The 24,956-nt window shown below is 49.8% G+C and overlaps 6 protein-coding genes across 6 annotated transcripts; 3 read left to right on the top strand and 3 right to left on the bottom strand.

The window, feature by feature from the left end:
- Positions 1–15: 15 nt before the first annotated feature.
- Aud_005798 (putative SNF2 family helicase) lies at positions 16–4,322 on the bottom strand (the record flags this gene model as incomplete). Its single annotated transcript, XM_043290716.1, has 13 exons — positions 16–390; positions 449–625; positions 686–1,608; positions 1,669–1,864; positions 1,921–2,008; positions 2,064–2,163; positions 2,216–2,373; positions 2,426–2,545; positions 2,604–2,691; positions 2,747–2,831; positions 2,879–2,899; positions 2,951–3,686; positions 3,736–4,322. 13 exons carry the CDS (start codon positions 4,320–4,322, stop codon positions 16–18), a joined length of 3,654 nt encoding a protein of 1,217 aa, XP_043146651.1.
- Positions 4,323–5,312: 990 nt separating this feature from the next.
- Positions 5,313–8,382, bottom strand: Aud_005797 (MCM DNA helicase complex subunit MCM6; the record flags this gene model as incomplete). Its single annotated transcript, XM_043290715.1, has 4 exons — positions 5,313–5,432; positions 5,500–6,477; positions 6,538–6,673; positions 6,740–8,382. 4 exons carry the CDS (start codon positions 8,380–8,382, stop codon positions 5,313–5,315), a joined length of 2,877 nt encoding a protein of 958 aa, XP_043146650.1.
- Positions 8,383–9,238: 856 nt separating this feature from the next.
- On the top strand, positions 9,239–11,038 carry Aud_005796 (uncharacterized protein; the record flags this gene model as incomplete). Its single annotated transcript, XM_043290714.1, has 3 exons — positions 9,239–9,326; positions 9,402–9,736; positions 9,872–11,038. The coding sequence occupies 3 exons, from the start codon at positions 9,239–9,241 to the stop codon at positions 11,036–11,038; spliced, it is 1,590 nt and encodes a 529-aa protein (XP_043146649.1).
- A 2,500-nt stretch (positions 11,039–13,538) lies between these two features.
- Positions 13,539–16,574, top strand: Aud_005795 (putative DUF221 domain protein; the record flags this gene model as incomplete). The annotated part of the gene is made up of 6 exons (XM_043290713.1): positions 13,539–13,589; positions 13,668–14,130; positions 14,195–14,812; positions 14,881–15,207; positions 15,268–15,666; positions 15,709–16,574. The coding sequence occupies 6 exons, from the start codon at positions 13,539–13,541 to the stop codon at positions 16,572–16,574; spliced, it is 2,724 nt and encodes a 907-aa protein (XP_043146648.1).
- A 732-nt stretch (positions 16,575–17,306) lies between these two features.
- Aud_005794 (uncharacterized protein) lies at positions 17,307–21,452 on the top strand (the record flags this gene model as incomplete). Its single annotated transcript, XM_043290712.1, has 5 exons — positions 17,307–17,483; positions 17,539–18,060; positions 18,133–19,731; positions 19,791–20,087; positions 20,142–21,452. The coding sequence occupies 5 exons, from the start codon at positions 17,307–17,309 to the stop codon at positions 21,450–21,452; spliced, it is 3,906 nt and encodes a 1,301-aa protein (XP_043146647.1).
- Positions 21,453–21,648: 196 nt separating this feature from the next.
- Positions 21,649–23,253, bottom strand: Aud_005793 (uncharacterized protein; the record flags this gene model as incomplete). Its single annotated transcript, XM_043290711.1, has 3 exons — positions 21,649–21,911; positions 21,971–22,846; positions 22,908–23,253. 3 exons carry the CDS (start codon positions 23,251–23,253, stop codon positions 21,649–21,651), a joined length of 1,485 nt encoding a protein of 494 aa, XP_043146646.1.
- Between the last annotated feature and the right edge of the window lie 1,703 nt (positions 23,254–24,956).

The raw sequence follows: 24,956 nt of genomic DNA, 5'->3' as shown, positions 1-24,956 counted from the left end.
CTCAAGCACTGAGAACTAAGTTGAAAAGCCAATGCCTGTATAGCCTGTATCGCGGTCTTTGCCCTTGTATCGTTTCGCAGTGCCTTGCTGGTTGCCTTTGTTGCCTCTGTTGCCTTTGTTGCCTCTGTTGCCTTTGTCGGCTTGTTTCCCCTTGCCGGGCACCTGGACTCTGATACCACCGTTCTCTTGCACCTCGAATTCTGCGAACATTTCAAGAAGGTCAAGTATCGTGTCTCGTTTCTGCAATGCTTCTTCACCAATAGTGCTGTTGATGTTCGCCGACTTCTTCGTTTGTAGCTGGAGGATATAGTCGTCAATAGTGTTCTGGACGATGACTTTGACAATCTCCACCTCTTTCTCTTGCCCTATTCTGTACAGTCGACAGAATGCCTGAGATAATGAGTGTTAGAAAGAACACTGATCGATCGTTCGATCGACGGATGCATACCTGCTGCTCCATGGCTTCATTCCACCAGAGATCCACAAGGATACATTTGTTTGCCATGGACATATCGAGCCCTGTACCACCGGCCATGAGACTTGCAATCATCACTTTCACTTCTGGCTTCTCCCTGAAGTCCTTCATACTCAGGTCGCGAGTGCCGATTGACATCTTTCCTGTCAACTGTCTTGAAGTTAGCGCCCTGAATGCAGCTCACTGAAATTGGCATATTAAGACACTTACACAACAGTGAGTCCACTTTTCCTTGGAACATATGATGGAAAAAATCCGAACAAAGTCAAGGAATTGCGTGAAAACAACAACTTTGGCGTCTCGATCTTCTCGAATCCACTTAGCGACCAGCTCCCGCACCTTAGCAACCTTTGCACCAGGCATTTCCCCTTGACTGGCTAAAATCCAATCTATCTCCTCGTCTTCATTCTGCTGTTCATCACGCGTTTGCCTTAACCGTGATCGTCGTTGTGCGGGGGTTGCGAACATCCCAGTGCCAAACAATCTGCTTGATTTTTTCTGAGAAGATGGTTTGGTCCTTCTGGTGTTGTTCTGAGTCGAACTAGAAGGGACCGACGGCTCATCGAGTACAATAGGTTCGGCAGTGCCGCAATATGCAGCCTCCGCGATAGGGTTGTTGCATATTTGACATATTGGCTTCCCATCTGCAGAATTGAGACTATTTTTGAGAACAAAATAGCATTCTTCGCAATACAGATGCATGCAGCTGGTGATGATTGGGCCTATTGGAGTTAACTCGCATTTTGCGCAGCTGGTCCTTCTCAACCGCTCAACCCATTGCCCGTTCTCGTGAAGCTCTGTAGTAAACTTGTGAAATTGCTTGACAAGCTCTTCTCTGTCTCCGTTAAGTTCACTCCTTGACTGGCTCGGATCTTCGTGATCTGGATGTGCGGCAGACAGAGAGACACCTTTCTTCAGAGTGACAAACCATTTTGTTATCTGGTTTGAATGATGGTCAGGATCTCTTGTTTCTCTCGCAACCTCAACAAGATCTCTCAAAAGTGACGGGGTCAATAGCGCCTTGACGAGATCTTGAGTCGTGAGCAAATGATTAGAGATCATTCTTAATTTCATCATCATAGTGAGAAAGCTTCGACACTGGGCCAGACGCGGATTCGTGTCATCGCTGAGACCTTCACCAAGAGATTGGTCAGTTCATGCACCTGTTCAAGCAACATGCCAAAGATACGCACCATTGATATTTGAAATGAACAGCTCAAGCACCTCATTGTAAATTCTTCTTTCTACTTCACAGAAATCTACCTTGATGACTGACCTGTCGATATCAGGTAATTTGATGATGGGCAATGAGAAGAGCCGATCAGAATGCGTCCGACGGAGGAGATATGTTCGACATAGATTTCGAAGGCGCCGTCGGGCTTCGTCGTCCTGTGTTTGCATAATTGTCAGGGGTCAATAGAGTAACAACAAGGGGCTACTTATACCTCGCAATAGCGTTTCACGAACTGACTGTAATCATTCGTGTCCGGATACTCCAGGAAATCGAAGTGCGGATAGAACTCAGTAATGAAGCTGCAGTCGTCTATTAGCACTCCGGTATCTCGATGTAAGAAGCAGGATTGCTTACTTAGGCACTGGCGTCCCACTCAAAATCCATTTGTGATGGCCAGTGAGTGCACGGACAGCGATTGACGTAGAGGCAAGATGGTTCTTGATCGAATGCCCCTCTGAATAGACAGAGTCAATACAAATGCAAGTTTGCTGTTTTCAAATTCTTACCGTCAAGGATGATCCTCAAGAACTTGATTTGATGTAATGGCCCAACTTCTTTGGTATAGAGTTCCTTCCACATCTCAATAATCATATTTTCATCGACAACCTCACCTTTGCGCTCCAGCCGTGGATACGAGCGCCTGACCTCGTCATAAGTCGTAATTCTGATTATCGGATGAGCGAGTCTCTAGGGAAATATGTCACAGTATAGCTTACATGACACTGTACTTCTGCAGACCTTGAATAACGTCGAGGGTACGCAGTCTGTTCTGAGCACAGTATGTAATAACCTCACCAACGGCGTCCTTCTCGCAGTGCTTGACGACTTGGTCCTCCCTGTTTATGTTTGTCAGACCATCTTTTATGAAACAAAAACAGCGTTGAGGGGTTATACCAGTGCTTGACGAGATGAGGTGGAACGACTATCAATGTCGTTTTAACGGGATCGTCTGGGTCAATGCATCTTCCATCGACAATATTGGCTAGAGCGCAAGAGTCAACATTCACCGAGTACGACGCTTTGCAAATGCTGCGTACCTAAAGCCTGGATGGTTTTGCCATAACCCATAACGTCGCAAAGAAAACCCCCAAAGGGTGGACTGCTCGAATCCTCCCGATCCCGCTGTTGACATTAGTCGTCTTTCTCAATCTACCCTAGCATTTGCTTACCATGAATGCTACGCCGAGAAGCTATGTCACGCGTTAGTTTGGATAATCAAAGCATGCTGAAGGTGTTCAAACCTGATGATGGAAGAGACTAGTCTTCATGCCCTTGATCCTCCATCCGCCCTTACCATCAGATCTTGCTTTGTTCCTGAACTTTGTGGTTGCGTCGAGGATTGCCTGCTTGTCGGACTTTGCCTGTTGCTGATCGGCAGAAGGGATGCTAGCGACAAGTTCGGTGAGTGCAGTTTCCTTGTTTTTGGAATTAGATATTGGAATTGCTGGAAGCCCAGCGTTTGCTTGAGCGTCTGCGATAACATCGGGATTGAGAAATGCGTCTAGATCAAATTCCGTATCTTTCAAATTGTTCTTGCTTCTGTTCCTGTTGGCTGGAACATCCCCATTGCTGTCATCTACCTTTCGCTTTCGAGAGCTCTTTTTCCCGGGACCTTTCTTCCTTGAAACACGTCCTAAGGCAATTTCGAGACCTAACTGCATACTTCTGCGTCTTTCTGCAGCAGAGACCCTATTCTTCTGCTTTCGTGGGCCTTTTGAAGGTCGATTTGCAGATGCCATATCTGAGCGCTTACCAGTGTCTTCGGGTAATGGTCCAACCGACGAGTCGAGCAGCTCATCATCAGAGAAATCTAGAAAAGTCTCAGGGGTCTGTTCTGCCTGGCGTTGTTCCAGAGCCTTCCGGCTGGCAATCCTCTCCAGGCGCCGAGACTCTTTCTGCTTTGCTTTTTCGTACTGGACTGTTTCCTCGAGGCTCGGATTTTCAAGGGTATTGTACCATGACTGGATAATATCAAACCTACCACTGTCAGTCAAGTGAATATCTGCAACGCTATCATATTGCTTACCCTGTAGAATCTTCGTCCTGGACCTCAGGCCATTCAGACGCGACATTTTCGTCAACCGATCCCTGGATCCCTGTAATAGCAGGGGCGTCAGGGGCTCCAGAGGATTCCGACGATGAGGCCACCACAGGTTGTGGCTCATCCAGATTCATCAGATTCTCAACGGCCGTCGCACCACTCAAAGTTTCAGTTGATACCTGTTCTTGCTCCTGGGGTATGGCTGCGAGACAATTGCTTTCGCTCACATTCCCATTCTGAGAAGCTACAAATTGCTGAAGTTGCCCAATCTTATCATCACCAAGGGTATTGTCCGCCGGCTGGCTCACAAAAAGCTGATTGTCGAAAGGAGCAGGTGCTGTGCGAATTATTGACGGTGCAGGAACCGAGGGACGTGCTGCCGTATCGTTGGGGAGGGAAGTCGTAGGGACATTGTTCCGTAGAGCCAAAACGCTTCGCGCATAGAGAGCTTTCGATACGGTTTGCTGTCGACGTGCATCTATATCCTCTAACTGAGAAAGGTCGATATCTAGTTCAGCTGGTTCTGGTTCTGGCAACATGTTGTCACTGCTTTGTGGAGGATCGAGATCCATGATTGCGAGTAAAGCGGACAGTCACGCCGGATGGTATCAGGAGTAAACGATAGAGAAAAGCAATTATGCTACTTCCAAGGAAGGCCGATAATCAGACGCCACGAAAAGAATTTGAATGACCCCTGTTCTGCTGTGCTTGAAGAAGATAAGTTTGGGAGGAGACAGTTGTTTGTAAGAGGATAACCAGAGCCGATAGGAGTGTAGCGGAAGAAGGCAAGTCTGCTGGTATATCAGAGAGCTAGGAAGTAGAAAGAGAGGGAAATAGTTCGAAGTTAGGCTTTTATTGGTCTGAAGGCTAGGAAGATGAGACCAAGGTGATATGAAAGCCGAGGGAAGGGTGAGGAGCGAATGTAAGGAGATGAGAAGGCGAGAGGATTGAAAGATATACTTTTGAGAACAAGCGAGGTCAAAGTAGATATCTGGTTTCAAACTTAGATTTCGGAGTTCAAGAAGGTGATCAAGTGAGTAGGGTAGTAGAGTAGGAAGATGAGAGAAAGAGATGCAAGGTATAAGTCGAGATGTGCTGGGAGCATTAGCTCGGATGAGGGCAAATGGTGAGGTTAAGTTGATAGTTGGAAGTAGAGATGCAGAGAATGACTTGAGCAAGCGACCTCACAGAAAGCCCTGAAAGTGAGAGGAAGGGAAGATGAACAATCCAAAGGCAGTTCATATGTCATGACAGGCCTCAACAAAGAAGCACGCCTGCCTGATGAGATGGACGTGATTTGTTGCCCGAGGGCATGTAGAGAGTGGCAGACTTGAATCCGATGTTGTATTGGAGAAATGATAAGACCGAACCCAGTAGAGCCCATACACCTTAACCATCAATCTAATACCGAATATCAACAGGAACCCCAGCCGAAAGAGAGAGAAAATCGAATAGTAGAAAAAACAAACAGGTATCATCACTCATGACCTTTTGCTCCATAGATATGCCCGCCATATACATGATAATCTTGACCCCGAAACCGAAGAAGGGAACACTACCGATTAAGCCTCTTCGTAGGCACAGTTCGGATGCAGCACATAGACTGTCCGTTGAACTTGCTCTTGCTGATCACCATCAGCATCCACCAGACCCTCTCCGCGAATTGGCATGAGAATATTTTCCTGTGTACGGAAAATAGTCAGTAAAACAAGGGGTGACAAAGACACTTTCTATCGGTGAAGAACAAACCTTGACCATCCTTTTCAAGACTTTCCCTGCCAGATCGCGTTCACGCTGTAGGTCTTCCTCGTTGTTCAGCTCAGACTCGATTTGCTCCAGGTACCAGACAATCAGATCTTCTTGCTCGACACCTTCGCCCGACCTCGATTCGTCCTCACTCACGCGGCGAACAAACAGGTTCAAGATCTTCATGTATTTGTCGTATGTGATCTTGGTCTTCTGACGCGGTTGTGCTTCCGCATGATCACGCATGGGACTGTCGCCTTCCCTGTCCCGATCAGCCATCTCGTGATCCTCTTCACCAGCACGTCCATTCGCATGAGTGCCTTCGTCGTCGTCAACTTCAACATCATCCTTCTCGACGGTGACGATACTCTGGCGTAGGAGGTCGTAGGCCTCGCGTACAAAGCTCGGTACGATCTCCTCTACACAGTTGGCCTTGGCGACAGCCTCGGAGAGACGAACCAAAGACTCGAGTTGACGGACTGTGATCCGATATGAAGAGCGGCCAATGCCTCCTTGAGCGTCGTTTGCGCGCAGCTCTTTGTACTTCTCAACAAGTAAAGCCTTAGCTTCTTCCGTGAACACGGGTCTGAACGTTCGCGCGAACCGAATGTAGCGCTGCAACTGCTCCGTGCTCAGTTCTGGCTGGACGGCCTCATCACGGTTCATGTGCACGTTGACGATGTGGTCAGCCAAATTACGATCCACCGTTTCATTCGGCTCATCTCGAATCACAAAGAACAAGTCGAATCTGCTCATGATAGGAGCACTGAAGTTGAGATTTGCGCGCAATGTAGCCTTCGGGTTGTACCGACCACCAACAGGATTAGCAGCTGCAAGAATCGACGCACGAGCATTGAGCGTAGTATGAATGCCCGCTTTGGCAATAGAGATAGTTTGTTGTTCCATTGCTTCATGAATGGCAACTTGATCGCTGATATCCATCTTGTCAAACTCGTCGATAGCGCAGATACCGCCTCCGTTCTATTTTGTGTCATTGAGTCAGCATAGGAATAGCGTGTGGACAGCGGGGGCGCGACGTACAGCAAGCATCAGAGCACCGGCTTCAATAGTAAATTCACCAGTCTCGGCATCTTTGACGACAGATGCGGTCAGACCGGCTGCAGATGATGCCTTGCCACTAGTATAAACAGCGCGAGGATGCAAAGAACAGATGTACCTGGAAAAGAACAGGTCAGAACGTCCAAATGGCACAGAGAGCGCGTTGGCATGGTTGGAAGCTTACTTTAAGAACTGACTCTTGCTTGTCGAAGGATCACCAACAATGCAAATATTGATATCACCACGCAATTGCATGTTCTCCTGTTCCGTATGTTTGCTGACACCTCCAATCAATTGCAGAAGCAACCCCTTCTTGATCTGCCGGTGACCGTAGATCATAGGGGCAATTGAATCTACTAATCGAGAGTAGATATACTCAGAGTGAACCAGGTTCTTCAAGTCCTGCACTTCGTAAGGAGTGAAACTCTGAAGGAGAGCCTCCTGGGCTTTGTCCTCGTCGAGTTCTGGTTCATTATTTTGGTTCAATGAAGCCAGGATGTTGTGGGATTGGCCGTTCAACTGCTGATTCGACTGTTGGCCAGGAGTTGTTGTGTCAGGTGTGACCATACAGGCAAGGAATGCCAGTCGATAAGTCAAGTCTCTGACGCCCAGTGACTTGAGACCAGTGACACCTCCTCCGCCGACATCGCCACTCCGAAAAGCCCCGTTATCGCGAACAGCCTCCGGTCGCACACCTGGAAGTCCCAATTGACTGACATCAGGAATTACGATCAGTGTACCAGTGAAGATGCAACGTTCACCAGCCTTGGCACGGTCGACCATCTCACCACGCAAGATCACATCCATGGTGCGGGGCATGCTCCCCGTTGGAATTTCGTGCGATGACTCCTGCAGTTTCACCTTCTGCCAGTCAACGAATGTGCTCTTCCCAATATCCAGGCGCCATCCAGAACGGTTCATGCAAATGTCGTTTGGGCACTGTGTTGGCTCGGTGTATCGGAAGGTCTGTTCCACATTCGAGACAACCGACTTGCACTGCTCACAAACGAAGGTCCCAAGAGAGAGCTCAGGCCGGATCTCAGATGTTCGAGTGACGGTACCGGAAATAGAGAGCAATTTCCCAATTTGGGAGGTACGGAGTTGGCGCAGTCTAGAGACCAAAGGCAGGTTGTAGAATGCCAAAGAAAACAGCTTGTCAGTCTGCTGATGGCGGGTTTTCTCGCGCATATTCCGCTCCAAGTCAGGGTTTTCGGTCACACTTGCATTAGCGGCCATCATGGATGAGCTAGCCTGGGACGAGGCACTGCTGGCTTGACGATGAGAGACGAAGTATTCAGGTTCATATTTTGCAATTAAATTGTGAAGGGCTCTTGTTAGGAAGGGTTGGAATCGAAAGTATTGGTTGGCAATCGCATCCGCCAGAATCTGGTTATTGAGAGAAGTCAAGTGGGTAAAATCGACATAGAGGGTTGAAAGCTCGAATTTCTTCATGCCGTGGATTTGTGCGATATAATATTTGTCACTCAGTATCTCCGACGACGGAGGAGGCGCCGACAACGACGGTTCCTCCACATAGGTCTCGAGCAGTTCCTCAAAGGCCTGCTGTACTTTCTCTCCAGCCAAGTCGACCACTGGGGGAGGCCCAGGAAGGTAGGGATTGCGAAGTCGACTTACAGTCGACCGGCTAGGGTTCACGACTTGGTCATCGGGGAAACCGCCATGTATCTCGCTCAACGGGCCATTACTCTCGGATGGCGGTTGTGGCCGAGAGCTGGGGAGGTGATCTGAATGGAGCCCTTGATTGTCACGGGAGCCAGCTGTCGACCCCAATTCAGATTGAAGTACGGCGTCAAAAAGGGAGGACATTTTGGGCGAGTGCGGACGGCCAAGACAGGGCCGCTATGGGCAGGACAATTGCACAAATCGAGGAACGATTGAGTATTATTATTCAATTGAATAGTTATTTGAGAAACAAGTCCTTTTCAGTATCGTGACGTTGAGCAATGTGTCCGATGAAAATTGATAGCGTCAATAATAATCCCCTCGGAGTTTGACTTTCTTCTCTCAGAGATACGCGTCTAAGACGCGACGCGCAGCGGAGAAATAGATAATGCGATATAGACGCGTAAAGTGGTTTTTGTATGCTTACATCAGCAGCTGTGCACGGATCCTTGACACCACAGACTTATCTGTTGCCTATTCGGGTAATAGGTCCTGACTCCGACTCGGCCATAACCGTGGCGGAACCAAACAGTTGATATCCTTCGGCCAATAGCGCATCAGATCAACAATTATTTCGGCTTTTGACTTTCTGACGAGCCAATCGAAATGTCATCTCAGAATCAACTTGACCTTTCGGGGTTGGACTATCGGGGCTCTTCGTCGACCCTAGTCCCCTCTTATGACCCACTGCCCTGCTGGTCTCTCAACTCCTCTTAGTCTCCTCGTCCATCATAAGAACAGGCAAGTCGGGGTCGACCCTTATCGTCGGGAGCTGATCATCGCCAGGTCGTCCCTACCCTCGACGAAGACTTGATCGGCAGGTTATGATATCGCCTGACTTTTTGGAAGTTGTGGTTATGGGATGATTTTTTTCAACATTACTGTTTCGTGGTGACGGCATCCCGGCAAATCCCAACAATCGCTATGCAGTCATAACATAGTCCTTGCTTGTTAAGTACGTCAGTCGTCAAAAGAGTCTACTGCCACCTGCTAGCTCGTGATGGCTGCCCACACGCACGCTCTGCCCAATCTGTCGCAGTTTGCCCCTCGAACTGGAGTAATTGACACCTCTTGCGAAAGCCAACCCAGTCAGTGCACCCCTCTACATACAGATTTTGCTCGAAGTCTTCCGAACTAGCTGACCTTGGCTTTGCCGTTGACAGTTCGCCCCAACGATGGGCTGCAACCTTCTACAAAATCAAAGAGGCGGAGGCGTCTCTCGACAACAGAAGATCAGCCTGCGAAAGACAGGATATTCTTTTTTGTCGATTCGAATTCTTCATCGCGGGAAAAGCGGGCGTATGTCATGCGCCACCACGTCCAGGAAAAACGAAAGCTGCGCAAACATTTACACCCCCACGACTCAGACGATAGAAGGAATAATCGACCCCTCCGGTATCTTCCATGGAAGCAGAAGCCGAACGAAAAGGACGATCTTGACGGGACCGATGCAGTTCGAGGAATTGAAAATGAGACGGTGTCTCACGGTAACGCCTTGGTACGTGGTCATCACTTCTGAGCTGATTGAGCGGATCGTGCGTGATGTACAATGTTCCCATTTGAGGAATCCTCCACATGATATGTGTGTTGGTCTTTACAAACGAAAACGAGGACGCTAACGTCTGATCTCTAGATTCAGACACGCTTTTCCTTGCCTAGACCCGCATTCAGTGCGTCTAACACACCACTTCTTACGTCGCCTGTTACCCCGCTTGATGCGTCCAGACAAGACCCTTTCCACAGTCTACCGATGGTCTGCTCAAAAGACGATCTTGACTTGATTGATTGTTGGACAAACAAACTCACATACTGGTCTGGTCAAAACAAATACATTAAGGACCAGATTTTCCGCTCGGCCATGGTTCACCCATTACCTTTCCAAGCGGTCGTGCTTGGCTATTGTTCCCGATGGAAGGCCCATATTTACAACTTGAGAGATAGCCGACAAGTTCGAACTCATATTGGACAAGCCACGCGAAAGATAGAAATGATCAGAAAAGGGTCGATGGATATTGATGGAGACAATCTTGCCATGGCATTAACCGGATTGTCGCTGCAAGAAGAGAGATTCGGTCGCCAGCAAAAAGCCCGAGAATATGCTGACCAGGCTGTCCAGATTCTTCGATCCCAAGGAGGGACTCGCAAAGGTGTCCAGGTATTCTTGCATTATGTGCTATATGTCGCGATATCTCCACATCCAACCGTCGACAAAGTCGGTCAACGGTGGCTGCTCACCTTTCTTCGCGCGGCCGAGGAAATGATGCATAAACACACATCAGCTGCGTTCCTGTCATCTGCTCCCCTGCGACGGGAGGCGTTTCAAATGGATGGCTTATTGTTCCCTTTGCTTTCCAGCGGGCCACGCCCATCACAAGTGCCGCAGACTTCACGCCTATATGTGGTGCGCGATACGCCAAGCCAGGAGATCTGCCGTACTGCGGCACTCATCTATATTACGGCAGCTTTATGGGATTTCCAAGACTCGCCGAGTAAAACGAGTCGCTTCCTCAACTACATTAACACGGTTGTGAAGCAGCACCAGCTTGATCGTTATCCTGCATGCGAGACTCTGGTATGGCTCTTATTGGAAGAAGGATACGAATCAGATATGAGGGATCCCGAACGAGCATGGTCTACCGGTGAGCTATTGAAGACACACAAACAACTTCGGCCAGACCTACAATTCCAGTTCAATGAAATATTACTGAGCCTGTTAATGCTCACGCCGCCCGTGCGCGGTATCGATGCTTTTGAGGAGGAGCTCAACGCCGCTGCACCTGAAATTGTGGAGCAGCTTTGAGAGGCTGCACGCGGTTTGTTGACGGAGCGGCTGGTCTTGGGTGATCTGACCTATACACCATACCATTTTCCTAGTATATACTTTCCTAGACATGAAGATTTACTTGCCTGGGGATATGGGCTCCGGCTTGCAGGCAGCCGTGCTCTTCCCATTTTACCAATTTAACGACTTGAACAATTCCTCCGACCGTCTTCCCATACTTAATAATTTCCAATATCGTGCAAGCTATATTTACAAGCCACTGCTGCTGCGCCACATACCTGGGCTTTAGCCCCGGCAATGCAAGGTTTGCTCGAAGAGGTACAGTGTGCGAATCATCAGAATCTTCGAACAATGCTGCATGGAGTAACGAATCTCTCATACCACACGTTGATCTGTGGGGCCACCTCATAGACGGTACTCCGTATGGAGTAGTACTTCTACATTGCGCAAACCGCTAAGACACAAGAGGGGGGAGTATCTATAGATTTAAGCGTCATCGATTTCTGATTAGTTCTGTAAACTGTAGATCACACTACTATCCAGGCATCCACCGAGTGCTCCATTTGACTGAGACTCTAACCTCCATAGATCGTGCTGCAGAACGGACCATGGGTCGTCAGGTGGAGAAATACACCTTTACCAGGTGAAGATTCTATGAGGCTGGTGATCATGCAGTTACTACTGCATATTTCGATGGGGAGCATGACGATCGTTATTACTTTGCGAAAGATTCCCTTAGAATATGCAGAGGGTGCTTTTAGTGAACTTTGATCGGTACATAAGCTCGATTCAGGGATAAGAATCGAATATTAGAGGGCACATATTGCTCTGCATAATAATCGGAGTAATAGGTAACTCCCCAAATTTGTCCAGTGAACTGTGGCTGGTGAGATCAGACCCTGGCCTGGTAAATGGTACCTTCGTACTCCGAGTAAGTGGGTTGAGCAGGCTCAGCCGTTACTCTGCCGCTTTAGGACATGGCGAGACGTACCTTACCGTCATGCATGTGACATCCCTGCTTCCTCCAGTCTTCAGCTGCTAAAGCAACTGAAATAATAATGACGATGATACAGTCATGACGTGAAACCAGACCCGCCGCTCGTCATATGATCTGATCTGTCGGAGATCACACCTGGTCCTTGGAGTGGAAAGCAGAATTGACTTTGCCCAGAAATGGCTTTGCCCCTTGAATGTGGGGAGTTGATCGAAATGGATGTAGTGCTCCGTAATATAGCATTTGTTCCTGAAAAGAGAGGTACAGTGAGGTACAATACTCCATACTCATGATAGGTAAGTGGTACGCGACTTAGGGAAGTTTAAGGAGCTGAGCTGGTGGTCGCAAAAATTTGCCACAGACTGAATTCATCACTACACATGTGGGACGCACTTCCAGATCTAGTGGAGCCAAGTCATCAGCCCAGCCAGGCATTGGCCAATGTATGCAGCAGTGGTGTCGACCAAGCCGATAGAGTACTAGCGCTAGCGAAGTAAAATATGTTCACCGGCTGGGCACTATTGGAGCTAGTTTTGTTAGTGAACCACGTTGCGGCTGGGGAATTTTGCTACGCAACAGCTGTAGGAACTCTGTGAAGAAAGGCAGGAGGACACTTACTAGACAGGTAGAGATATTTCTTGAGACACATGGGCGGATAGAGTCATGTTGCAGTCTCATTAATGAGGACGGAGTGATATGAATGGATCTGACAAATAAATTAAGTCATGCTAGGTGGCTGCAAGCTGTAACCAAGTAGAGGTTTCGGTTTCAGCTAGATCGGTTAGAGGGTGTAAACAAAGTCCTATGCTAGGCTAGGAGCTGAATTTGCCTTTTATCGTCATCATCCAAGTCGCCCCGCCCGTCCAAAGATCAGGTCGGTTTCAAAGTGTGGCTCAAAGTCTAAGATTTGGGACGTATCTACCTTACCTATCCGTTTCGTTCTTTCGCTTCAAAAGGAAACTCCTGCGATCGACTTCGGCTTTTCGCTCCTCTTTATTTTGGCAGTACACATTATTTGAGACCCGGAAGATTCCACATCTCATTCCTCGTGCATCAATTGGCATGCATGGTATGTACAAATTGGATCCTGCAAGCCTTTGAGTGGTTCGACATCGTTCTCATTTTCCGACCCAAATAAACTTCTCGTGGAGGACCCTCCGACGTCAAGCTGTGGCTGAGCGTATCGCTCGCCCCTCGTTCCCTTCAGATTTGGTTCCTTGGTCTTTTCGTGTCTTCTCAAAACCTTTTATCTACTAGTCCCAATTTCTTTTCACAGGCCTCTGGCCCGAGGTCTTTCTTTCATATTTTCCCTTTTCTCCCTCTATCTAGCATTTCTCTGTTGTTTCTCGCTGTGGCTCGATTCCTTCTGTACAGCGAGCCTGTCGCTCCCTATTGCATCTTGGGTTCTTGGAACTTCCAAACAGGCCAAACAGGCCCCGACTTCCTTACCGCTAAAGGCGCAAACTATAGGTCGACTCGGCAATTCCTCCCCTAAGCGCTGGGGAGTGAGTCGACAGAGTCAAAATGGGCATCTACGACGATATGGCTGGTCTGCACCAGCTGTCCCGTCGTGCGGTAAGTACCAGGAGCTGCGATGGATTGCTGTCGCAATCCACCTTGGGTTTCAACGAAACACTGACTAACGCCTTCTAGGATGACAACCCCGAAGATGCGTCCAACTCGGCTTCTAGCTTGGTCTCTACTTTGGTTCCTGCCCTAGTGGTAGCTGTCATCATGGTCTTGGTCTTCGTGATTCTGCGGCGAAGCGAACGTCGCATGTATATGCCCCGAACCTATCTCGGCTTTCTGCGCCCTGAGGAACGCAGTCCCTCCGTCGGCACCGGCCTGTGGAATTGGATTACCGATATGTACAAGTTACCCGACGAATACGTTTTGCAACATCATTCTATGGACGCCTATCTTCTGCTTCGCTTCCTGAAATTGATTTCAGTCATTTGCTTTGTCGGCTGCTTGATAACCTGGCCTATATTGTTTCCCGTCAATGCCACAGGAGGGGCTCAAAAACAGCAGTTGGATATCTTGAGCATGTCCAACATTTCACAGGATAAAAACGCTCGCTACTTCGCCCACGCCTTCGTCGCTTGGATCTTCGTCGGTCAGTAAACGCTGTGCAATGGTATTTCACTATCTCTTTTTCTCGAGTTCTGATTGAGTGGCAGGATTCGTGTTCATGACTGTCACCCGCGAGGGCATTTTCTATATCAACCTGCGCCAGGCGTATTCCCTCGCTCCCGCCTATGCCAGCCGACTCTCATCGCGAACAGTTCTTTTCACAGCTGTGACTGAAGACTATCTCAACCGTGACAAGATCCGGAAAATGTTCGGCATTGAAAAGGTGAAGAACGTCTGGATCGCTACCGACACCAGTGAGCTAGAGGACAAGGTCAAGGAACGGGATGCTGCCGCCATGAAATTGGAAGCCGCCGAAACGAAACTGATTAAGCTTGCAAACGTTGCGCGAGCCAAGGCCCTGAAGAAAGGGGGAAGTGCCGAGGATGATGCTGTGCCACTTGAGAACTTGTCTGATGAGCCAGATGACGAATCGGGCTCTGTGGCAGCTCGCTGGGTCAAGGCATCGGAGAGACCAACGCACCGCCTGAAATTCCTTATTGGAAAGAAAGTCGATACGATCAACTGGGCCAGGTCAGAGATTGAGCGGCTTAGCCCGGAAATCGAGGAGCTCCAGGCTAAGCACCGTGCGGGCGATGCCAAGCTGGTTTCATCCGTCTTTGTCGAATTCTACGCTCAAGCGGACGCGCAATCTGCCTTCCAGTCGGGTATGTCTGGCCTTGGATTTGATTCCACGACGTTTTGGTGATCGTCAATGCTAACTAGCAATGGTCAGTTGCTCACAATCTCCCTCTGCACATGGCCCCTCGTTACATTGGTCTGGACCCTACACAGGTCATCTGGTCGAACTTGCGCATCAAATGGTGGGAGCGCATCGTCCGTTACTCGGCCACAATCGGATTTGTCTGCGCTCTCATCGTCTTCTGGGCAATCCCCGTTGCTGTTGTCGGTTCCATCTCGAACATCGATTCTCTAACAAACAAGGTCCACTTTCTCAAATTCATCGACCAAGTCCCCAGTTGGATCAAGGGTGTCATCACTGGTCTTTTGCCCACTGTTTTGATGTCCGTGCTCATGGCTCTGTTGCCCATTGTTCTGCGATGTAAGCCGGCTCTTCTCAAAGCCAACGTGACTACAGAGCTGTACTGATCGTGTGTTTCAGTGATGGCCAAGCTCGGTGGCGCTCCCAGCGCGGCAGCTGTTGAGCTGACTACACAGAATTTCTACTTCGCTTTCCAGGTCGTTCAAGTCTTCCTGGTTGTGACCTTGGCTTCCTCGGCTTCCAGCGTCGTCACCAAGATCATCCAGCAGCCTTCTTCTGCTCCCCAGCTCCTCGCCACGAGAATCCCCAAGGTTTCCAACTTCTACATTTCCTATATCGTTCTACAGGGTCTTTCTTTCAGTTCCGGTGCTCTGCTTCAGATCACCGGCCTGATCTTGGGCAAGATTCTGGGCAAATTGCTGGACTCTACCCCGCGAAAGATGTACAAACGCTGGTCATCCCTCTCTGGTTTGGGCTGGGGAACCGTATATCCTCCCTTAACCCTTCTTGCAGTCATCGGTAAGGCTCAGTCCTCGTTGCTGTTAAATTAGTTCCCTGCAGCTAACGATGTCGTGCCGTTGGGATTAGCCATCACCTACTCGTGTATCGCTCCGCTGGTTCTTGGTTTCGCGACCATTGGTCTGTACCTGTTTTATTTCGCCTACCGGTACAACATGCTCTACGTGTCCAACGCCAATATAGACACTCAGGGCAAGGCTTACGCTCTTGCCCTGCAGCACATTACTGTGGGCTGTTACTTGCTTGTGGTCTGCTTGATCGGCTTATTCGCCATCGGAACTGCAGCCAACCGGGTGGCACTGGGCCCCTTGATCTTGATGATTATCCTCCTTGTCTTCATGATTCTTTACCACATTTCTTTACATAACGCTCTCTCTCCTTTGATTAACTATCTTCCCAAGAATCTGGAGGCTGAGGAGCAGAGTCTTCTTCCCTCCGAACCAATCAAGCACGACGATCATGTTGGCGAGCACCCGGACGACATTGCCGCGACTAACTCAGGGAAGAATGGGAATAGTAATTTCCCGGATGTTGACGCTGCCGAGAAAGGCCTGACCACCGCCCCTGCCACCTCCGAGAAGAAGCCCAATCTGATCATGAAGTGGTTCCGCCCCGACAAATACGACGGATACTGGCAACTGCGGCGCCTTGTCCCCGAGGCTCATGAGACTACACAGTACCCTCCAGAAGTTGAACGCGACGCCTACTTCCACCCAGCGATTACCTCCCAGCCTCCACTTCTGTGGATCCCTCGTGATAAACTTGGGGTGAGCAAACAGGAGGTCAAGCACTCGGCACGGGTGATTCCCATCACAGACGAGGATGCTTGGCTGGACGATAAGAACAAGATCCACTGGGATGTTGATAAGGGCGTTCCTCCCATCTTTGAGGAGAAAATTTACTATTAAGACGCTGGTTCTCTACTCGCGAACTCCTTTTGCCGAGCCACCATTCTACAAAAGTTCGAAGTGGAATGTGAAGGTTTTGCGATGCGGAAGAGGTCTCGTCCTGCTGCTTGATACCCCCACCAGCCACAGGCTGATTGAATGTCACCGGTCTAATACTTTTTTTTGGACAAATATATAATCTAATGTATATTTTGGAGTGTATCCCTTTTGGTGGACGCAGATATCTAATGGTTTACTTTCGACGTTGTTGTCTATGATCCTTGGATAGTAATCAATCAATGAAATGTCTTTGTATTAAGCCTGCTTATTCTATAGGTTATAAGCCTAGAGCCTTCGGAGCTCTCTAGGGAATTATTCCTATCTTTCCTAGTCAACCCCGGAGTCTAGGGAAGTTCTGTAAGTCTTCAATTACGAACGGTAAAGACGCTCGACACAGATTCGAGGTCTTTCGTTCGTTTCGTTTTAGACGACCATTTCAATCTGATCATGCATTGGATGTGACTGATATTTCCTGCTCTTCGGACTTGGTAGGGAATGCCGTCTCATGACGAATCCATTCCGTGCAGCATCTATTCCGAAGGTCAACAAGTCCGAAATCTGCCCGATTTCTATGCAAAACGCGATCATGGACCACTGCTATGTGTGGGGTTTCTGACCGAGGAAGCCTCTATTTAGTGGTCCTACCGGGCCATCGTCTATTCAGTTATCGAACGCACATCACCATGGTCCATCATGGCCAAGTCGCAAGATGTTCCCGGCGATTACGCCCGCCCACGTTGGTACCGATGGTTAAATCCCCTGCAATGGGGAAGGATCCCGCCCATTCCGGATGCTCGCACTGTCACAAAGGAGTATGAGGCAGGATTTTGGAGTCAACTGGTGTTCCATTGGATGGGAGAGCACATGAGCGTATAGACACTGACCTCATACGATTGTTCACGACATCCTGACTGATCAAACACAGACAGGATACCACCGATCGCTTGAATACAACGATATCTGGCTTGTTCACCCCAAGCGTGCTACAGAGTCTTTGGCATCCCGGCTGATGGAATCCTTGAGCCTTCGGGTGTCTCAAAATGAGAGCAATCCCCTTCACTGGGCGATATACGACACGTTTAGACGAGACATCTGGTCAAGCGGACTCCTTCGGCTCGTCTCCGACCTCTTCCTCGTCTTTGCACCATTCACCCTGCGATATCTGATCAGCTTTGTTCAATCGTCGTATCCGGCATTGGCTGGTGGAGGCAGCAGCTCTAACGTGGGCATCGGTATTGGCCTGCTTGTAGGTATTATGGTAATGCAAGTCCTGCAGAGTCTCACCAACAGTCACTACCAATACCGAGCGATGCTCATGGGCGCTCAAGCAAGAAGTGCTCTGGTCTCCCTCATCTTTGCGAAGGCGCTGAAGCTGTCAAATCGGGCCAAGGCAGGCTTTCAGGATACAAACAGCAGTGAGAAGGATGGGATCGAGGGGTCCACGCGGGTAGCAGACGGCGGCTGGCCAGATGGTCGTATCATCAGTCTCATGTCCAACGATACTGAATGAATTTTCCAGGCTAGCAAGGTCATCCACCTCGTCTGGACAAGCCCCATTGCCATCATTCTCACCATGGTTCTGCTGCTAATTAACCTGACCTCCAGCGCACTACCTGGCATAGCTGTGCTGGTCCTTGGTCTCGCCGGTGTGACCAGGGCAGTTCGGACTCTGAACAACCGCCGGGACAACATCAATTCCGTCTCAGATGAGCGCATGAATCTAACGCAGGAAATCCTACAAGGGATCCGCTTTGTCAAGTACTTCGCCTGGGAACAGGCATTTGACAAGCGCCTCAGGGAAATAAGAGCCAGGGAGATCCACTCGCTCCAGGTCCTTCTGGTTATTCGAAGCGCGCTAGGAGCTGTCTCAATGGCCATCCCCATCTTTTCAAACATGCTTGCGTACATCACCTATTCGTTGACGGGACATTCCCTAGACGCCGCAATCATTTTCTCCTCCTTGGCGCTCTTCAACTGCCTACGGAACCCGTTGAATTGGCTGCCTATTGCTATCGGCCAGAGCGCCGACGCGTGGTCCTCTATGCGGCGGATTGAAAAGTTTCTGTTGGCGGAGGAGTTTCAAGACCAGGTTCTGCTCGATGAGCAGATGCATGCGGCAATCGAAATGCGCGATGCAAGTTTCACCTGGGAGAGGACGACAGAGAGCCAGAACGAGGTCCCCTTCAAACTTGAGCACGTCACTTTCCAGGCGGAACGAGAGGAGCTCATTGCTGTAGTCGGGGCTGTTGGAAGTGGGAAGACCTCGCTCCTCTCTGCACTTGCTAGCGAAATGCGCAACACGGCTGGGGTTGTTCGGCAAGGAGCATCAAGGGCGTATTGCCCGCAGCACGCGTGGATACAGAATGCGAGTGTACGCGACAACATCCTCTTTGGCAAAGAGTTTGACCCGGACTGGTATCACCGGGTGGTGGACGCGTGTGCTCTTTACCCCGACTTCCGCGAGCTACCCGCGGGAGATTCGACGGAGATTGGAGAACGGGGCATCAACCTATCTGGGGGTCAAAAGCAGCGGATCAATCTGGCCAGAGCCATCTACTCGCGATCTGATATCGTACTGCTCGATGACCCCATGTCGGCAGTCGATGCGCATGTGGGAGAGCACATTTTTCAGCATGCCTTATGCGGGCTTCTACAGGGCCGGTGTAGGATACTCGCAACACATCACCTGCACCTGCTCAGTCGCTGTGACCGAATCGTTTGGCTACACGAAGGACGAATTCTTGCCCAAGGTACCTATGAGTATCTGGTCCGGAAGAATGCACATTTCGGGGCCTTTATTGAGCGGTACTCGAGAGACCAGAGCAACGATCATCAAAGGGGGATTGGTGAACAGGACCAGAACGAAGGTGCGTTTCAGAATGCGCAACTTTCTAGTTCCCAGACGTACGAAGGAGGAGCCTTGATGACGACCGAAACGAAGGCTGTCAAAAGCGTTCCTTGGGGAGTATACGTCGCGTACGTCCGCGCCTCAGGAAGTCTTTTCAACGCCGCTTGGCTTATCGTGCTCCTGCTCGCCTTTCGGGCAGCGAATATCATGACCAGCCTGTGGCTCAGCTATTGGTCGGAGGACGCATACCATCTCAATCGGGGACAATACGTGAGAACTCTGCCCGTTAAGCTTGTCTTCAGTTGACGCTAATTCCCGCTGGCACGTAGGTCGGGGTCTATGCATGTCTCGGGTTGCTTCAAGGACTCTTGCTTTTCACCTTCTCCGTTCTCACTAGCATATTCGGAACGACGGCTAGCAAGCACATGTCCACGGTGGCCATGTGGCGCATACTCAGGTCCCCGTTGAGCTTCTTTGATACAACACCTTTGGGACGGATTACGCGGCGATTCACTCACGATATCAATCTCATGGACAATAACCTCACAGATCCGCTGCGCATGTACCTGGTGGTTTTGAGTATGATAATCGGTGTCTTTGTGTTAACCATTGCGTACTTCTACTATGTATGTACTGATTGTGGAAAATCTTGAGTTCTCACCATCTGACTCTGAGGGCAGTTCGCGGTCGCAATTGCGCCCCTCGCAATCATGCTTCTGGCGTGGACGGCGTATTATCGTGCCAGCGCGCGTGAGTTGAAACGGCACGAGTCCCTATTAGGATCGACCATGTATGCACGCTTCACAGAGGCCTTGGTTGGTGTGCCCTCGATCCGTGCCTACGGATTGCAGCGACAGTTTGAGAAGACCCTGGTCAATGCAATCGACAACATGAACAGCGCCCTGTTTCTGACCTTTGCCAATGAGCGCTGGTTATCGGTCAGGTTGGATGGGATTGGGAACACCTTGGTTCTCGTTACTGGGATCTTGGTAATCATAGAACGAGATCGGATCGCGCCCAGCATCTCGGGGCTGATCCTGAGTTACAGTCTGAGTATCGTTCAGCTCATCCAATTTACTGTGAGGCAGTTCGCGGATGTGGAGGCCGCCATGAATGCAACCGAGAGAGTGCAGGAATACTCGGACTTGCCCACTGAAGCACCCCTACGTCTGGGAAGAGTACCTGACTCTTGGCCTATGGAAGGGTCAATATCCTTCGAAAATGTTTCCATGGTCTACAGACCTGGTCTGCCGCCAGCGTTGAAGAGCTTTACGTTGAGTGTCGCCGGAGGCGAAAAGATTGGCATTGTAGGCCGCACAGGGGCAGGAAAAAGTTCAATTATGGTGGCTCTCTTTCGCCTGGTTGAGCTGCAAGAGGGACGGATTACGGTGGATGGTGTGGATATCTCAACGCTTGGATTGCACGAACTCCGGTCCAAAGTGACTATTATACCGCAAGATCCGATGCTGTTGAAAGGGACTGTCCGAACGAACCTAGATCCGTTCGGAGAGCATGCCGACTCTGCTCTGTGGGATGCGCTGCGCACAAGTAATCTGGCAGCAGTCCCTCCTCATTCGCGGGCCATGGCTGGCAACGAGCTTGGAGATGTCGCTCGATCCCATATCACCCTGGACTCTCCCGTTAGTGAAGAAGGAAGAAATCTCTCCCTCGGCCAGAGGCAACTTCTCGCCCTGGCGAGAGCCTTGGTTAGAAGCAGCAGAATCGTGGTGGTTGATGAAGGAACTAGCTCCGTGGATGTCGAGACAGATGCCAAAGTTCAGAGTATAATCTCAAGCGGCCTAGGAGGCAGGACCATTCTGAGCATCGCACATCGCCTACGGACGGTACTGATGTACGACCGCATCTGCGTGATGGAGAAGGGGACAATAGTGGAGCTTGGCGCTCCCAGGGTTTTGTGGGACCAACGCGGAATATTCTGGGGGATGTGTGAGCAAAGTGGGATCAAGGATATTGATTTTAGCAGTCACTAATATTGGAGACAAAATTGAACACAAATTGGCTTTCCTGATACATCATCTAGAAAGGAAGGCTCGCGGAACCCAACAGGGCCGGGGAGCGCCCAAGTCATACCTCGTCGACGAACAATGTCGGATAAGGTAGACTAGGAGCAACGAATACTTGACATGGAATGTAAATTCCACCATTCATTCCTATGGCATACCCTAACTAGCTCAAGGCCCAAGCACCGGTGGTAGATATACCAAACAATCCAGCAGCAACATAGAACGCCAGTCCCATACCAGCTTCCTCCATACCTAGGCCTGCTCTAAACGCCATAGCCAGCAGGGGCGATCCCACTAGGGTGCCAAAAATGAGAACCATAGCAAGGGAAGTGTAGAACGAAGTCACGGCCTCCGAAGGCAGCATTGATGTGCCGTACGATTGCAGGACATGCGGGTACCCGGATGACAAAGTGTATATGATAAGCGCTACAGCCATCAGCTCTGTCTCTGCTTCGCGTAATTAATGATAAAGCGCGATGACTTACACAATATAATGGATAACGGTGAACTAGAGAAGCCTAGCAGCGCGAGGCCCGTTACTCCAAACGCCGCGCTTGCTCGTGCGATCCACAGATCCACCCTGGACGGATGGACAGCATCATGCTGAACCAGTCGCGACTTGAACACCGGAAGTATGTACAGAAAGAGGATGAGGTTGAAGAGAGATTTAAGAGACACGATATAGTTCGCCTGACCAGTCAGTGACGAGATGTCTTCAGGATACTCCTTTTGGACGGACACTACCTTGGACAGGCTCCAATTCAGCCTTCTAGATATATATTGAACGAGAAAGTCAAGGGTTTCTCGTGCCAGCATCGAAGTCAAAAAGGAGACATGGACCAGGAAGAAGGGCCATTGACGGCGTAGGATTTGCCAGACCGAGTGTTGCGTGGCTGGGTATCCTGCTTCTCGGTCTGTGAGCGCGTCAGTTGGTTCCCGAAGAAGCTCTGTTTCCTTCGGAAGTATAGCAATCGCCACAAGCGAGATGACCTGCAGGGGGAGACCGGCGAGCAAAGGGGCGTACACCTCCTTGTCCATTAGAACGGATCCTATGGCCGGTGCAAATATTTCCGATAGCAATGTGGTGCTGGCCAGATGGAAGAAGGCCTCTGCCCTTTTACCTTCCGGAACAACATCCGCTAGGATGGCATGAACAATAGCAGAGAGAACCATCTCACCACCACCGACAGCCCTCAATATGATCGATACATAGACAGTCTCAAAAGGAACGAGGGGAGTGAGACGACATATCACAACGATCCAAGCCTCGGCGAGAACCTGGCCCCAAACTCCTAAGGTGAGCACCAGAGTCCGTCTTTGAGAACTAGCGAGCTGACCAAAGAGCCTTGCTGTTACCAGGGCTGTTCCATGACAATTAGACTCATTTCATATTCTACTACTGGGTGGCTGGAGCGAAGGTACCACATAGATTATCTCCTAGCTTCAACCATGCTTGGACGGCAACAAGGTCTTTCTGAATGGGAGCGATTTTGCACATGCTCTCAGGCAAGGCCATTTGTGATAGGTGCTCGAGTGAGCGTGCACTATAATAACGCTCGCAAAGAATCGATTCAAAGAGGCGCACCTTTGGAGTGGCCCGCATTACTTGTGCCCAGTCCAGTAATATAGCACATGCATAGCACAAAAGTGGCACTTTCCATGCTTGCCAGGTGGCTTTCCCACGGTCTTCCTCGGGTGCGCTGACGCAGCTGGAAGGGAGAAGGGGACTGTCCTCCTCCATGCTGAGATTGTATGTTGATTGCTCCATTGCGCGCCAGATTTTGGCTATTATAGATAGTTTGGATATCTGGCGACGTGGACATGTCGACTTATTCCGAAGTTTAGACAAACATGCTATTCCGAGCTCCGTAGCACCCATCATTTATTCCGGCGGAAGCCAACAGCGGGTGTTTTATTGAGTCAATCAGGGAGTAGAATGAGCGCGGCGCAGTTCACCTGCATAATCGCAAGCTACTCAAAGCTGGGATTGTGTCTTGTTCCTGCACGTCCGTTTTATCAGTACCATTTTAAGGCAGCATATGTTATCTCTCATTACTACCCGGTCTGGGACCATGCTCTCTCCTATCACAGGATCATACAACGCTCGCGAGCGTTTCCTCTCTGAATTCCAGCACCTTCTGACCATCCATCACTGTTATATAAGAATCCTGGAGGAGTCGAATTGTTTCCGGTGACTCTCTACAATGACCATCATTCTTCTCAGATTTGTCAAGAATCCTGCCCTTGAGGAAGACTTTGTGTACGTCACAGACGCACTTCATCAGATCAACCCAGATCTGCGCGAAACCGAGCGAACAGAGAACACCATCACCTTCTCCTCCCCAGATCACAACACTGATTTATACGGCACTCTATTGCAGGCATGGCTCAATCCCCCCAATCCCATCATCGACACATACCGCATGCTGGCGGACTAATGGTGACTGCCCTCGCCGTGATCGCCATGGTCTGCCCTGCGTCCGCTCTTTTCCTACCTGCTCCCGCCAATGTGACCACCGTCGATGGATCGGACCTGCAGTCAAGTTATACTTTCAATTGTTATTCAGCTGGACAAGCTTGCCGTGGCAACGGGGACACGCACGGCCGGGTCTTCGACTTTCAAGGTTGATCTGAGTTCTGGAATGTATCTTACCTGGTGCAGGGAAGAAGACGCAAGCCTCTCTCCTGGTAACGGGTGGGACAGAATCAAAGCAATGGCAGTTCCGTTCCTGGAAGGTCCAATCGGCCATGCTATGGTTAACAATATCCCTGTGTCTGATGATGTCGCTTTGGTCAGATCACTTACGCACAGTCCGTCGGCTGATTGCTCCAACGCTAGTATGATGCCCGTGAGCCGGGAATCAGACCCCATGCACACAGTCTGTAGACTGAGCCCAACGTGGGGGCAATGCCTCCGACAGTACAGAACTGTAGTTACAAACGGGGAGGCCTACGGAAACACCAAGTCTGTGTGTTCACCCAGTTAGCCTGCGCCACAAATCAGCCTCTCTCCAAGCTCTATGAAACAGTGGGTATCGCGTTGGCGACTTTGATGCAAGTACGAAGCCAGAAATGATTGCTCGGGAAATGTCACTGCTCGGGATATCAGGCAGTTGCAATGGAGGATCGTACTCATCAATCATGAGCACTCGGCAACTCTCATACTGCACGACCAACTTGAACCACTGCGTCCAGGTAAAATATCTCATGGGCCGAAATGTACATATTCCGTCTCAGTAGGAACATATGCAAAAAAGTACAAGGAGCAAATTATGATCATATAGTGGATCCATTGTTGTTAAGATGCTTTCTACAGTAATCAAGCCTCCTCGCCAGAGAAGACATCAGAATACCCCTCACCTGGGTTGGAGAAGCAGGGATTAATCTTGCTATAGGCTTTTATATGATATGCTATGCTAGAACCATGCCACCCGAGTCGCTAGAAAAGCCTTCCGTCGCAATCGAATCCCT

The sequence above is a fragment of the Aspergillus udagawae genome (assembly GCF_001078395.1).
Source record: "Aspergillus udagawae IFM 46973 DNA, scaffold_4, whole genome shotgun sequence".
NCBI classification, from domain to species: domain Eukaryota; kingdom Fungi; phylum Ascomycota; class Eurotiomycetes; order Eurotiales; family Aspergillaceae; genus Aspergillus; species Aspergillus udagawae.
Note: the sequence above shows the minus strand (reverse complement) of the source record. Positions and strands in the feature narration are given on the sequence as shown.